The 15,732-nt window shown below is 36.7% G+C and overlaps 7 protein-coding genes across 7 annotated transcripts; 4 read left to right on the top strand and 3 right to left on the bottom strand.

Moving 5' to 3' along the window:
* Positions 1–128: 128 nt before the first annotated feature.
* On the top strand, positions 129–1,715 carry UTP7 (uncharacterized protein; the record flags this gene model as incomplete). Its single annotated transcript, XM_043194093.1, has 1 exon — positions 129–1,715. One exon carries the CDS (start codon positions 129–131, stop codon positions 1,713–1,715), a length of 1,587 nt encoding a protein of 528 aa, XP_043051145.1.
* A 578-nt stretch (positions 1,716–2,293) lies between these two features.
* STS1 (uncharacterized protein) lies at positions 2,294–3,643 on the bottom strand (the record flags this gene model as incomplete). The annotated part of the gene is made up of 2 exons (XM_043194094.1): positions 2,294–3,398; positions 3,639–3,643. 2 exons carry the CDS (start codon positions 3,641–3,643, stop codon positions 2,294–2,296), a joined length of 1,110 nt encoding a protein of 369 aa, XP_043051146.1.
* A 199-nt stretch (positions 3,644–3,842) lies between these two features.
* Positions 3,843–5,699, bottom strand: KQ657_003369 (uncharacterized protein; the record flags this gene model as incomplete). The annotated part of the gene is made up of 1 exon (XM_043194095.1): positions 3,843–5,699. One exon carries the CDS (start codon positions 5,697–5,699, stop codon positions 3,843–3,845), a length of 1,857 nt encoding a protein of 618 aa, XP_043051147.1.
* An 855-nt stretch (positions 5,700–6,554) lies between these two features.
* WSC1 (Wsc1p) lies at positions 6,555–8,173 on the bottom strand (the record flags this gene model as incomplete). Its single annotated transcript, XM_043194096.1, has 2 exons — positions 6,555–7,637; positions 8,165–8,173. The coding sequence occupies 2 exons, from the start codon at positions 8,171–8,173 to the stop codon at positions 6,555–6,557; spliced, it is 1,092 nt and encodes a 363-aa protein (XP_043051148.1).
* A 1,161-nt stretch (positions 8,174–9,334) lies between these two features.
* Positions 9,335–10,603, top strand: URA1 (dihydroorotate dehydrogenase; the record flags this gene model as incomplete). Its single annotated transcript, XM_043194097.1, has 1 exon — positions 9,335–10,603. The coding sequence occupies one exon, from the start codon at positions 9,335–9,337 to the stop codon at positions 10,601–10,603; it is 1,269 nt and encodes a 422-aa protein (XP_043051149.1).
* Positions 10,604–10,984: 381 nt separating this feature from the next.
* On the top strand, positions 10,985–11,797 carry DAM1 (Dam1p; the record flags this gene model as incomplete). Its single annotated transcript, XM_043194098.1, has 1 exon — positions 10,985–11,797. One exon carries the CDS (start codon positions 10,985–10,987, stop codon positions 11,795–11,797), a length of 813 nt encoding a protein of 270 aa, XP_043051150.1.
* Positions 11,798–12,788: 991 nt separating this feature from the next.
* GET2 (GET complex subunit) lies at positions 12,789–13,739 on the top strand (the record flags this gene model as incomplete). The annotated part of the gene is made up of 1 exon (XM_043194099.1): positions 12,789–13,739. The coding sequence occupies one exon, from the start codon at positions 12,789–12,791 to the stop codon at positions 13,737–13,739; it is 951 nt and encodes a 316-aa protein (XP_043051151.1).
* Between the last annotated feature and the right edge of the window lie 1,993 nt (positions 13,740–15,732).

Below are 15,732 nucleotides of genomic sequence, written 5' to 3' on the forward strand. Positions count from 1 at the left end.
ATTGACTTAACTGGATGATGTAGTTGTATGCACTCTACAAGCAGAGTTAGAAAAGCGAGCTTCACAAGATGAGATGAGATGATTTGGTGAAGACAATCTGAACACCAATACTCATATAAACAGACAGTATGGGAACAAAGCTAGCAGGAAAGATGGGCTCAGTTGAGCGTTCTGGCACCGATAAATATGAAAGAGGGGGAAGTCGTATGCAACGGAAAGCCAAATTTACCAAAGACAAGAAGTTGAATTCAGGTCTTAAGAAAGTAGATCGTCAATATAAAGAAGCTCTTAGATCAGCAGCAGGAACAGATATGTTGTTAACAGAAGAGGCTGGGTTTCTTGAAGCTGAGACTCCTATGGAAAGAACTTTCAAATACACCCAAGAAGATATTGCACAAGCTGTTGATGTACAAACCTCCAATAAGAAGTTTGAATTACTGTTACCTGAGTATGGCCCTTATCAAATAGATTACTCAAGAAATGGTAGAGGTCTTTTACTTGGAGGAAGAAAAGGTCATGTGGCCAGTATGGATTGGCGTACAGGGAAATTGGATTGTGAGTTACATTTGGGAGAAACTGTTCATGCAGTTAAATATTTGCACAATAATCAATACTTTGCTGTGGCTCAGAAGAAGTATACATTCATATACGATCATGAAGGTACTGAATTGCATCGATTAAAACAACATGTTGAGGCTACTCATTTGGATTTTCTTCCATATCATTTCTTACTTGTTACGGGTGGCCATGCTGGGTTTATTAAGTATCATGATACTTCTACAGGTACTTTAGTTCTGGAACATCGTACCAAGTTAGGTCCTGTTCAGGCCATGAAGCATAATCCTTGGAATGCAGTAATGCACTTGGGTCATTCCAATGGTACTGTATCATTGTGGTCACCTAGTATGCCAACCCCATTGGCAAAGATCCTTTGTGCTAGAGGGCCTATTAGAGATTTGGCTATTGATAGAGAGGGGAAATATATGGCAGTTGCGGGTGCTGATAAACTGTTAAAACTTTGGGATTTGAGAAAATTTAAAGAATTGGATAGCTATTACACTCCTACACCAGCTAGTTCGCTTGATATTTCAGATACCGGTTTGCTATCGGTAGGTTGGGGCCCTCATGTTACTGTTTGGAAAGATATGTTTAAGGCCAAACAATCTGAACCATATATGAATCACAATATAGCTGGATCCAAGACAGAAAAGGTGAAATTTGTACCATTTGAAGATATTTTAGGTGTTGGACATCAAAAGGGATTTAATTCACTTATTATTCCTGGTGCTGGTGAAGCCAACTATGATGCCTTGGAATTGAATCCATATGAAAGTGCGAAACAAAGACAAGAAGGTGAAGTTAGGCTGTTGCTTAACAAGTTGGCACCAGATACTATATCATTGGATCCAAATGTTATCGGTAGTATTGATAAACGTGCATCTAGTATTCGGTTGAAGCCCGGTGAGATCAATGACTTGGCAAAGGAGAAGGATGAGGATGAAAAGTTGAAGCCTAGACCAGATGTACAGAGTAAAAACAGTACCTTACGGAGATACTTGAGAAAGAAGAGAGATAACGTTATAGATCAAAGACGCTTAAGAGTTGAAAGAAACTTAAAGATGGAAAAGGAAGCCAGACACCACATGCACAAGCAAGCCAATGGTGAAGAGGTTGAAGAAGATGTATTAGCACCTGTATTAAATAGATTTAACTAATATTAATGTTACGTAATCTGATAAGAATTCGGATCTATTATTTACCCCGGAGTTACATTTGCAATGTTAGGTGCAAATATATAATTACCTTTATTGAATTCAATACGGTTTGGGATTGCTTAATCGTTTGCATGTGAAAATTTCACTCATATATTTATTATTCATTTCTTATATATCTTCACCCTCCATAACATCACCACCTTCGTGCACTTTGTTAGCATGAAATCAGATATAGTAAGATCGTGTTTAATTCTATTTTATATTGTTTTGCCTCCTAGTCCTGAGCATTTAACTAGCGCGTGATCAGATATTTAATACTGTCCAATGTAGTTGATATTCATGAAAGTGCCGAGCTATTCATCAATAACAGAAAGAAGAAGAGATGATATGACCACCCTATTTCATTTATAGTGTACTCAATCACCAAAGACGTAGCAATTACCAGAAATAGACGTATATATCATATATACAAAAAAAACAAGAAATACAAAGACCAAAAGCGAGGAGTTTAACCAAATGCAATTACCATAAAGAAAATACCGAATAAAAAAATTATATAATATAGAGCTCCTTCTCCTCTAATGAGAGCTTTTGGCTGAGATGGAATAATTAGAATAATCTACCGTAATAAATTCGTTTAATAACCTATTAGGTAAATGCAGAAAGGAAGATGATGACGAAGGCTCAGAATTCAAATGATGCAATAATTGGTCATGGATCTCTTGTTTATGTTTAATAAACTCAGTGATATGTTTAAATTTACCTCGAGAAATTTCATCATGATGCGATAACTTGGATACCAAGTCCAACATTTCAACCACTTCGATAACTTTTTCATTGGATGCAAGGTCTGCGTCTGATGGTGGTGGTAGTCCATCATGAGAAGGACCAGTAGTATTATTAATCAAATCAGTTCCCGTCAAGGGCTCATCTTGTTGAAGCACCACAAGCCAAGTGTTTGCAACCTGCTCATAAGCCATACTTTTGGTGTATTGGAACTCTGAATTTGTAAAGTTGGGTAATGCATGTACTAGTTGAGTTGCTTCATGTAAAAATCTAAGAGATTTCTCCATATTGGTTTCTACCGGAGGTAAGTAAGCTAAAATCAAATCACTAAGACAATTGAAAAACTCCATCAATAACGATTTAACTCTTAAATATGAATAATCACTTTCAGTATCACATTTATAAGGTAAATGGGCCAACATATCATCAAATTTTTCTTGAAGTAATTTAACTGAGTTCTCTAACACCGGCGAAGGAGATAATTTGCTCACAGTTTCTTGGATCTCAGGATGTACAGTTACCAACTCTTTGAGCATTTTCTGAAGAGATTGGTGATCCAAAACTTCTAACATCCTATTGATAGGCAATGATTGACCATGAATGCGAACAGTTTTAGTACGTTTATATCGAGCAGTACTTAGGTTTCTATGTTGATGACGATGCTTGTTTATACCACGAGGTTGATTATGATAAATCAGCAGCACGTTATCATTATCCTCATGATGAAGGTGCTTTCTCTTTCTTGTCAGCAGTTTCAATGAAGTCAGTCTTGGCACAACCATTGAATCTTCTGCGCCATTCTTATTATTCTTATTATTATTAGTATCCATATCTGTCTTGGAACCAGACGCAAATGGAAAGGGTGGACATTGAAGATCAGATGACATTTTGATCAATCTAAAATAACAGTAGTAGGAAATGCAATAATGGTACTAATCTAATTCTATGACCCAGATTAAACTCAAACTAATTAAGAGTGTATGTATGTATGTATGTATGTATGTATGAATGAAGGCTATCGTGCAATATATTAAAGGAAAAAGCAGTAGCCACCTTAAATAATAAGAGTAGCCCTTTTGAAGCTAGAACCTTCGAACAAAAAGTAATTGCTTAAGGGGAGTGAGAATTATTTTTGACGACATTAATTCAAAAGGATGATAAAATTTGCGATGGCAAGGTCGAAATAGTAAGATTAGTGGCGCTACCATAACCAATGAAAACTACAATAGACTAACCCAAAGCTATCAAAACAAAATCTTGATGATAATGGAAAGTTACTATTTATATATAAGGTGACAGTATAGAAGTAAATTATTCACATGTATAGACTGAATAGATTATTCAGTAATAATCATTGGATTCGTACTCCTCATCACTACTAAAACTATCTTCATCATCTTCTTCATCTTCGTTAAAGGAATCTGAATCGTAATCTGCTTCTTTAAAACCTGCAAACCGTTTTCGTTTGGTTTCAATATCATCAAAATCCAGTTGAGCACCTAATTCTCCTTTACGGAAGAAATTCACAGTGGAATTGTTATTGGAAGCTATATTACCAACTGATCCTCCTAATCCACTTGGTCCAGCTTGAAGTACTGGTGTGCCCAGTCCACCTATGCGTATGCTTCTTTCATCATCGTCATCGTCATCATTTTCATCATCATCTTCCATTTCCTCCAACTCAATCTTTAATTCATGAACAATATCATAACACTCTTCGAGTAAAGCATTCAACGTACCTTGACCTTCGGGTACTTGTCCATTAACTTCAAATTTTCCATCAATCCGTTTAACATCTATCAGTGCCAATTTCATCTGGAAAGGATAAAGTTCTCGAAGATTATTCAATCCATTGATTCGACGAATATCTAAAAGACATCTTTTAACAGTCGATAATTGATTGTGAATAGGTTGAAGTGATTCACTAACTGGCTCAGAAGATTCAAGCAACTTATATATGAGTGAATAACACCGTCTTAACAAATACAAAAGAAGTAACTCAATTCTTTTAATCAATGGAGGACTAACAGAAGGAGTATTGGAGGTCAGTTCATTTCCACCTACTTCAGTAACTGACAGAGATGCTAAATCATTGATTAATTGTAAACGTTCCTGATCAATAGATTTCAATGATTGTTGGAATGAATACAAATCGGTTTCCCTCATGGTCCATCTTCTGGTAACCATTAAATTTTCCAACTTCGATTTAAGATCAATCAATTGTTGATACAACTTGTAACTATTTTCCAAAAACGATTTGTACTTTTCATCTTGTATTGAAGCATCTTTAAGAGACATTGCTTGGAATAAATCAGTAACATCATCATTATTGTCACGAATGTACAAATCTTGAATCAAATTCTGACAATCATCAAACAACCCATTCAAAACCACTTGAATCGATTCCAGTTCGTCCGGAGTGGCTACTTGAGAAATGAAACGACCATCGTCAGGATCTCTCTTGGCATTGATTTCTTTCAATTTATGTTTCAACTCATTCAAACTTTGAATGGTTGCAACTTTTGGTCTTGATTGGGACGTCCCAGACGCCGATTCTTCCAGAGTAAAGTAATTGAGTAACAGTTTCCGCAAAAGGATAAGATCATTATAAGTAACTTCTAAATCCGGAGGAATATTTTTGAAATTGGCCTCAAGTTGATTGTATAATTGATAACATTTGTTCAACTTGTTACGAAGCAACATTCTTTCTTCAACATGATAAACAGAAGCAGTATCTCCTTCATTATCATCATCATCTTCTTGCTTTTCTTCACTCTGAGTGATGATTTGTCTGATTTCGTCCAAACGTACACGAATAGGTTTCAAATCGTCCAAAGTATACACTTGACATTCTTGCAAATGATCCAACAATTTGTGAACTGTGGATAATGAACTGTAGGTGGCAGGAGCAAATTTGATTAACCCACAAGTAACAAAGCACAAACTAAGTAATTGCCAGATATCATCAATTTTGACATCATTGCTATTTGGAATTTGTAACTTGATACCTTTCAACTCCTCGTCCTTACGTGTTACTGAAAGCTCATGCAATTGAGAAAGAAATTCATAATAAATTTGATAAACTTGCTTGGAATTAATGTACTTGTTACGATTATTCTTGACTTCAAGGATCTGCTTGTGGATCAGTTGAAATGCTTCATAACATGGTTTCTCGTATGAGGGCACTGACTTCACCATTATGCAAGTACAAGGATACAATTAAAAAGACAGTAATTGAAAAGATATGGTTACCTCTGAGAGATTTATTTCCAATAGGATTTTAGGATTATTTGGAAATTTGTGCTGTAGACGTATTTGGCCACCACCGCTTAAAAATATATGGTTGGTTTGGACGCTTCTCAAAAGGATCGGTTAATATTCCACTCGAGATTCAGTTCAATCTTAAGTATCAAAATCACTTGTGGAAATAGCAATGATGAGCTCGTAACTTCGTGACTGGTGATCCTTTAATTGGTAATAAAAGTGTACTATTGCAACTTAGTGGTAGAAGAACAATATTAATGGGTTACTATAGTTTGGGATTCTCCTTTCGATCCTTATGGTGGGTGGAAAATTTGAGATTTGCACACGTGACCCCGGAGCAATACGGGAGTGAAGAATCGTGCGATAGATGATAGGGTGCTTACTATTGAGATAGAACGGTTGAAGTTGTTAACCAATATTCAAAGTACTCTTGCATGTGACTTGGGCTTGTATCAGTTTGTAGCATGAGCCAACAATATAGTAAACCAATTAAACATATACTGAAGATTGTCATATACACGGAGTAGACAGAAACCGTCCCAAATAAGCTACTGGAATTTCAATTGGGAAGTACTTCTACTTCAATACAAGCTGTAAGCATAAAAAGACATAAAACTGATATAAAACTGATATATAGAAGGAAACTATTCAAACAAAATATAAAAACCCAAATGACCAATACTAAGACACAACCACAAAACATCCACACATGAACTAAAAATAAAATAATAAGAGGATTCAAATCACGCTTATACAAAAAAAGGGTATACTTGTATTCATAATTTCTTTCTACTCTGGATTGGCAACTTGAAGAACTTTTCGAGAATAATCAGTTTCATCAGCTAAACTGCCCTCACTCAATCTCCTTCTACCCAACATTGAAGGGTTTAATCTTGGATCTGAGGCGGTTACAGGAATTTCATTAGCAGATGCCCCATCACTAGGATGTGCAAATGGGTTAGCCAATGGGGTATCAAAAGGTGACGATCTTGACTTCTTGGAAGAACCTCTGATCACCTTTGAGTTTGAATGTGACATCGGAATTGGTAAGCCTGTAGCTCCATTACCGTTTCCAGATCCACCATTATTCTTTTCAAATATATAGTTTTCATCAAGGTAATCATCGTCATCATCTTCATTATGGCGACGCCAGAAAAAGAATGCTACTCCAGCAATTATTCCTAGCCCAACAACCCCTCCGACAACCCCACCAGCTATGGCTCCAACGTTTGTCTTCTTAGATTTGTCAGATGAAGGTGAGGATGATGAAGATGAGGTTGAAGATGAAGATGATTTATCAGTGGCTGAAGAAGTCTCGGTAACCGTGGAAGCAGTAGCCGAGGCAGGAGGGGTGATAGAAGTGGTCACATATATCACTGAGGCAGATCCACCAGCATCCGTTGTAGTAAATGCAACAGTACCTTGAGAAGATGTATCGGAAGATGTCTTTGTTGCCAGCGATTTAGAAGAGGAAGATGTCTTAGAAGACAGGGAGGCACCGCTTGAGGAAGACAGGGAGGAAGATGACGAAGATAAGGAACCAGACAATGCAGCCCCGGAATCGCTTACGCTGTAGACAGTATATGCATTCTTACCACCACAAGTTTGGGACCCATAACCAGCACATGGGACATTACAGCTAGAATCGGAAGTTTCATCCGAAGATGAAGGAGCCGATGACAAACAAACACAGAAGTTACCATTACTAATAGCAAAATACTGAGAATCAGAACACTTTTCCTGACAGTATGATTCCGCTTGATACATATAAGAACCAGGAGTAGATGCAATAGACACTTTGGAGTAACAGCCAAGGGTGGCTCCATTTACTGCCGCAGCACACAACAATAGCACCAGTAACGAACGGATAGTCTTCAACATTATTTTGTATATGAGTGAAATCCAGTCAGCTTGTTAACAACGTCGAAAAGTATGAATGAACGTAAATTTGTACGTACTTTGAGCAAAGTTGTCACGGTGGGAAGCAAATGAAGTTTACCGATGACAAAAGAATGGAAAAGTTGGGTTAAAAAAAGAAAGGAAACGTGGAAAAAGACAGGTATAGGCTTCAAAAACAACGATCGTTAAATCAACACCTTTATTAACTTAAGAAAGAATCAGGACTAAAGACTAAAGAAACTCGATTTCAATACTTGTTGGTTTATCTAGATGTTCTTCCAGAAAATCTACGTGAAAGGATTTAAGACTCGCCTGCAGAGTAATGTACCATTCAAAATTACTCCCAGACAGGACTCTTACACAAACCAATATAAAAGAAAAAAAAACATACCCCAATACGGTCAAATATCTTACAGGAGTTGTCACGAATTGCCTGGTTCTAGACCATCTCAAACTTGGTACGGTCTTCCATTGCAGTAAAGAGGGCATCGCACATCTACAGTTTCCATTTTGCTAATGAGATAATGAATAGGATGGTAAACCTTTAATATTCCTTTTGCTTGTATTTATTCATCCAATGTATATTTTCTTTCTATCATGTTTCAGGGGGAATAAGCTAAAGAGTGGTTGGTTTGCTCGGTAATAACTACGTGAAAAAGAAACTCGTTAAGAAATTGCAACCCAAACCCAAATTAATGGCATTGTATTGTATTTTTTTGTATGTTATTGTATTGAGGCTGGGGTAGAGGTTAAGACTATACATTGGTATTTGTGAACGTTTTCTTTATTATTTGAGTTGGAGACGGTGTACAAGCGAGAGCAAACCACGAATTAATCTCATATAGAAGAGTACGCGTATCTTTTGTCCCCCTTTTTCAACAACTTTGCTCGTTCAGTATTTTGACACCATTTTTGCATAAAGTTTATTGTTCTCCAACTGGGTGTGCGAATCTGAAACATCAAACTTGAATCTGAAACAAAGTCTCACAATGTTGGCCATCGTGCTTTGCGAGATCCAATATCTGAAACATGGATCTGACTTTTAAACTACTAATATAAGTGAAAAATACATTGTTTCCATCACAAGTAAAATCTACAAGCTTATCATTATCCATAGTTATGATTATACCATGAGGAAATAAAGTTCCATACATATTTTGGTCAAAATTTTGATTAATGTCGACCATTTGCTCCATCCATTTTGATGATCTCAGATATTCAAACATTCGTACCTATTCTTGGCCTTACATAGTGAATATTCTTTTTCTCGCAACCCCAGATTTCAAAGATGATTGTGAGTTCATCGATTTCATTCATGGGGTCAAACCATTTACTATTCATTCAAAATATTAATACTGCTCCGACTTTGTCATTTTCCACCCAAATAAAGTGGTCAACATAGCATAATAAATCCCTCTACTCTTTGTTAGATATCAAGGTTGTACCATCAAATTTCCTTTAAACTCGATTTCCTATATGCAGTCCAACGCTTCATCTGATGATTTTTTACCTCATCAAGCGTATTAATCAATTATTCACTTACAGTAACCCAATTTGGTCAAAGCCATTGCCTTGACGTAAGAGCATATAAACTACTGCTAATCTTTTCCTTTTAGGTGCCTATTAACGTAGGAGGTCGTCAGACTCTGATTTAGAACTGGACATTAAACATGCCAAGGATTCCTATCTTATCCCAACTTACCAGACTTCCTCGTCCAATTCTTTTAGGTGCTGGTACAGTAGGTGCAATTGGTGGTTACTACTATTTCCGAGATGCCAGATCTGCAGTATATGAATATGTTGCTTGTCCTGTTATTCGTGCATTCACAGATGGTGAAACAGGCCATCAAATTGGAATACTTTCAATGAAGTATGGGCTTAGTCCTAAATTGTATGATGAAGCAGAAGTTGATTCCAAGAATGGTGCATTGCTTCATACCTCTGTATTTGGAACCCAGTTGAAGACTCCAATTGGGTGTGCCGCTGGCCTTGACAAGGATGGGGAAGCTATAGATGCTCTTTTTGACAGTGGTTTCTCATACGTTGAAATTGGCCTGATTACTCCAGAGCCTCAACCTGGTAACCCTAAGCCTCGGTTTTTTAGGTTATCCAAGGACGAAGCTGTCATTAATAGATATGGATTCAATCTGTCTGGTCATTTTGCTGTTGTTGCTACTTTAAAACAACGTTTCAATAAATTGTGGTCTAAACTTTCTGGGTCTGACGAAGTTGAAACTTCCAATTCATTCCGTAAGGGCAAATTGCTTGCTATTAACTTGGGTAAAAACAAACTTGGTGATGAAGTTCAAGATTACGTTAAAGGTGTCGAACGCTTAGGTCCTTATGCCGATGTTTTAGTTGTCAATGTTTCATCTCCCAATACTCCAGGTCTTCGTGATTTACAATCTGAAGCCAAATTGACTAATTTACTTTCAGAAGTTGTTGAGGCTAGAAACATACTCGACAAGAATATTCTTGGCCGCAAACCTCCAGTTCTTGTTAAAATTGCACCTGATTTGACCGAACCAGAAATCGAATCTATTGCTAATTCTGCCACCAACTCAAAGGTGGATGGTATTATTGTTTCCAATACCACCATCCAAAGACCAAGTGATAAAATGTACACCAAGGACTCTCAACTTTTAGGCCAAACAGGAGGTTTATCCGGTAAGCCATTGAAGCCTATTGCCCTCCAAGCCTTGAGAACATTACGTAAATATACCAAGAACTCTGGTCTTGTGATTGTTGGTTGTGGTGGTATTAGTTCAGGTCGTGATGCCCTTGAATTTGGTAAGGCTGGTGCTGATTTTGTCCAATTATACACAGCATTCGCTTATCGTGGGCCCGGTTTAATCGCTAAAATCAGAGATGAATTAGTTGATGAATTAAAGCGCGAGGGAAAGACATGGCAACAAATTGTCGGATCTGATGATCCATAAACTCAGTACAATGATAATGAAAACAAACTAAATTGCCCCAGCGTACTTTTATAAAAGTACACTGTGTAAAATATTTATATTGATAATGAATAAAGAGCCCAGAAAGAGTAAAAAGAATACTTAAACTTATAGAATGTCCGTACACATAGATTACCGTGCAACAACCATTGAATGGAAGCTTACAGGGAGTATGTATTTATTTTCACTCACTGTAATTATGTATGAGTCCTTTGCTACTTGCTTGTAGATGAACTCAAAACCTATATCGTGCGCGGACCAATATCATTGGATTAGGTAATACAACATCAATGAAAACAAATACAAGTATAGCGAGATATAGTATATACATTTATAAATATTATTGATTCCATATATATATCAATGAGCGACGAGGCTCTAAGTTCATACACCGTGGCGTCGTCGCCTCTGGCTACAGATACAGACCAACAAGTCGTGTTTAATATACGAAAACCAACCACCCGTTCGTCAGAAGCATATTTACTTCCCAAATCACCAAAGATGGTTCACTATCCTAATAACGAAGACACACTTCCCTTTGAATCGCCAGACAATATGTACCGATTAGAGCAATTAGCAGATGGAATGGATCAATTGGAAACAACCATTGGCCAGTTGGCAAAAGTACACACCCTGATTAATGATCATCTTAATGAGAGTATTGCAAGTTTAATACATGGACTTACAATCTCCATGTGGTGTGTGGATTATCCCGGAGTACCCAATAAACTGCAGATCGAAGCTATGCGTAATCATCAGAAAGCAATTAGCGAAACCAGAAAAATAGAATCCCAAATAACGTTGGCTCAAAAGGAAAATCAATTACTACGAGAAAAGTTGCAGCAGTTGAAACAACGTCAGAATGGATTACGAAATCTGCGAAGGGGAAATAGAATATCAGGACAAAATTCAAGAGTTCCTGCCGTTGTAGAAAGGCTCACGAGAATGGCTCCACCTATTCGGAAGCCAATCCTGATTAAACAAATCAAAACTCATAAACCTACCTCGGAAGCCATTAAATCAAAAACTCTTCAAGAACGGAATACCCCTAATAATAAATCAAGGATACCGAAACCAACACTGACTAAGAATAGAGAATGGGGAAATAATCCTAATCTTAACCAGCCTCCACGGTATTTAAAAGGTTTGTTTGACAGTTCGGATGAGTCCAAATAGAAAGAAAGGATCAATTTTCACATTTCAGAATTATATTGTATTATTATTATTATTACCATTATCAAATCAGACTTCAAACGTTATCTGTAGTTTCTAGAACGAGGTTTAATTTGTTGATTTCTTTGATCGACCCAGTAGTCTCAACAAGAGTTGATATTTTACTTCTTCTATCAGTACACCTTCTTGTTTTGCTTTGGATAAAAGCCAATCGTGACTGTTCATTGAATTGATTATGTTTCGACGTTCCATTTCTTTATCATAAGATAAATCATATTCAAACGGCAAGTATTTATCTTTTATTGTTGGAAACTGACTCAGGACATCTGATTGCAGGCTTTCTACAACCTCGGGGGGTTGGAGGAAATTACTCATAAAAAGTAAAGGCAGATTATGAAAGCAGATTGGATAATAATTTTAGGTTGTATTTAGGAAGACTACGTATTGCCATTCAAAGTATTGGAGTACCACAATATCCAAACAGAGAATTGATCACGTGGCTTTTATTAATATGCTTGATATTTCCCAACCGCTATTCAATAAGGCATTAAAAAAATGATTGTAGGGTGCTGTAAAAATGCTTCCAAAGAAGATTAATCTTCAACCAAAGGCCAGTTGTTAACGTAAATACTTGCAAGTCCTTCTATAACGGTGTTATATTCCTTGGTGGGTAGCCTCATGAACAATAAAAATCATAGTATGTAAATTCCACTATATAGCTCATATACAGCTCATACTAAAGCTCATACTAAAGCTCAGCCTGTAGCATATGTTTCGGATTGATACTTATACTTGTACACATATTCAAACAAACAAACAAACAAACAAACATCTATGTAAACTTGTTTAACAGGTTTTAAGAAAGTTCCCATCCTTTGAGTAATTTATGTCCTGTTGATTGTACAACAAAGTCTCATTTTCATGGCAGGAAAATTTTGGTTAAACGTATTTGTAAACTAATAGTCTTACAACTGGCTAGAATCTAACTACAAAGATGGCATCTATCACCGAGGATGAACGGAAGCGTATCCTTCGGGAACGTAGACAAGCCAAAATGGCTAAAGGGAAAGCTTCAGATAGATTGAATACCATCCTTAATCAAGGATCTTCAGTTAATGCTAATACTGCTGTCTCTGTGTTGGACGTTCCAGAACAAGCTACTTCAACTATTAAAGAAACAAAGCCAACTTCTATTGATGATAATACTGTCCATGAAGACCCGGAAATTCAAGATATTGATACAGTTATTCAAAAAATTGCAAGAACAGATTCTCTCAATGAGAACCCTGCTCAACCTCCAGACATGGATGCCTTGTTTAATCAAATATTTGGAGGTGCCAGTGGTGCTGGATTCCCATCAGATAGTACAGCTCCTGGAGCTGATGGAAATGATAATGCCGACCCTTTCACACAAATGATGATGCAAATGATGGGTGGGAAAGGTGGCGACATTAACAATCCATTTGCTGGTTCTTCTCTTCCACAGGGTATGCCTGAAATATCGACTTACGATTCAGAAATGGCCAAGTATACAGAATATCAGCATCAGCTTTATGAATGGAGATTCTTGATAGTACGGTATGGACTTATGATGTTCAATTTTATATACCATTTCATCAATGAGCCATTCTTCAGATCAAGTAGTCTGATCTCAGTGAGAAGCAATACGTTCCATACCTCTTCTTTTATGACTTGGTTTGTTAGTTGCGAAGTTGCCATTCTTTCCGCATACTATGTTCTTTGTTTCAATCGTTTTAATCACCATGTTAGTGGGAACAGTTGGGTTATCAAGTTACTCGACATGGGTCTGATGGTATTACCTCAACTAGCTCGGTATAAGCAGTTAGTTATTACTTTATTTGGCTATTACGACTTGTTGAGTATTATATTGAATGACGTTTCATTCATGGTGATATTATTTGGTCTTACCAGTTATATTACTTGATTATACAACAAAATATGTGCATATACTAATTCTAATAGAATGATTTTTAAACGTATACTACATTGGTAATGAATTGTATTTTAAGTTGCATTTATTGAAGGTGTGTTTCTATATAGCTAGAGTGTGAATATGAAATTTACACTATATATCAAAAGAACAAGTTACACCCTCCATTGGCAAACAGATGGATTTAAATCTGTTCAATGGATTTAAGCAATAACACAACATCCGCAACCACATGGTGGGGGGATGAAGCAGTTGTCTTTCTTTTCTCCGTTCTTCTTAGCGGAAGCGTTGTTGATTTGTTGAGCAGCCATTGTAATAATTAGTTATTTGTTTGATTGATAATGATTGAAACAAATCAATTCGGAGAAGTGAAGAATAGATGGCCTTTTATACTTTTGTCTAACAGTATATCAGCAGTAACTTTATATCTGTTGTTTCATGATTGGAATGTACCAAATTGGGTATAGCTATAGGGTATCCCCCATTTAAGTCAACTATACCCTTTTTGAAGAACACAAACGGGTTTATGCTGACGGAGAATGAAAAATATATCCGTTAAGTCGGGTTATTTAGAGAATAGGACACTGTGTGACGACAGGTTGTTTGTTGGCAAGAGTCTGCATATGGCCCTTTCGTCAAAGAGGTCGAGTACCTCTTTTTGACTGCGAAACTCCTGTCTAAAGCTAATTTGCACCCAGTACACAGTCGTAGTTACGAACAAAAGCGGGAAAAAACCTAAATTTGGATTAAATTGCAAGTGGTTTAAGAAACCAGATGAAATCTGACATTACAGAACCAAGAAATCTTTTAGAAGAGTCTTCAACGTTTTGATAGAGAACATAGGTCGAGATTTGCATTCTTATTTACGGAGTATTGGAAGTCTTAAATTTGAAACTAGTCATTTTATATTAACGGGAAAGGGAGTATAGTCCGAAAGAGATGGTACTATTAAATGTAAAAACATTTCTAGTCATTCGGAAACTGTTGTTACCGAGAAGTAAGGTTAGTACTTGCCTGTATCTAAGGATGCAAGGGACCGTGTAATTAAGACTATTTCTGGACTAGTTGATCTCAAAAGGGTAATTCTATTTATGGCATTTCTGAATACGAGCTCATTAGTACGTTTTGGGTAGAGAGAAATTGGTAGTCGGAGGGGCACAACAGCTAATCTGAGATTTCAATTTGACGATAGGATTGACAGTGCCAGTTTGTTGACAGGTGTCAATTACAAGGCGTTGCACTGCTAACCAACAGAGGTAAGAGAGTCGTGTAGTACAGTAGTAAATCTTGTAAGCCATGAGCCAAAGGACTCGAAATCAGTACAATGAAAACCGTCCTGGAGCATCTGTAGTTAATTTTTACTCTTGCCTGAACAACTAATTACAATATAATATTTGTTGGATATCCTTTATTTCTTATAAACTATGAACGATTATACAATAAGTTAAATTCACATTTAGCTATGCACCTTCAAACAATTTTCCAGTATATTAACTAACAATATACCAACAAGAAGTTATTAAAAAAAAGCATGTTTAAGCAATAACACAACATCCGCAACCACATGGTGGGGGGATGAAGCAGTTGTCTTTCTTTTCTCCGTTCTTCTTAGCGGAAGCGTTGTTGATTTGTTGAGCAGCCATTGTAATAATTAAATATTTAATTGATTGATAATAATTAAAAATAATTGAAGGAAGCGATAGTCATGATTTCCACTTCCTTTTATACTTCGAGCTCTAATAATCAAGCTTGAATATAAAAGATGGAATACCTACTTTCAGCGATAGCATCCGTTTCCAGTAATATCAGCTAGTTTAGGAAACGGTAATACAAATTTGGATATAATTTGAATGGGAAAAAGTATCTTACTGTGTGCTCGTCAGAGTTGCTGGTCAAAACAGTATACCTTTAATTAGCGTTAACCTCGAGCCCAAATAGGTTTTGACTCAGCTGATGTTGCACCCTAATTTATCCGTTTATGACGAAG

This window comes from Scheffersomyces spartinae, assembly GCF_019049425.1.
Source record: "Scheffersomyces spartinae strain ARV_011 chromosome Unknown scaffold_3, whole genome shotgun sequence".
Classification (NCBI taxonomy): domain Eukaryota; kingdom Fungi; phylum Ascomycota; class Pichiomycetes; order Serinales; family Debaryomycetaceae; genus Lizanozyma; species Lizanozyma spartinae.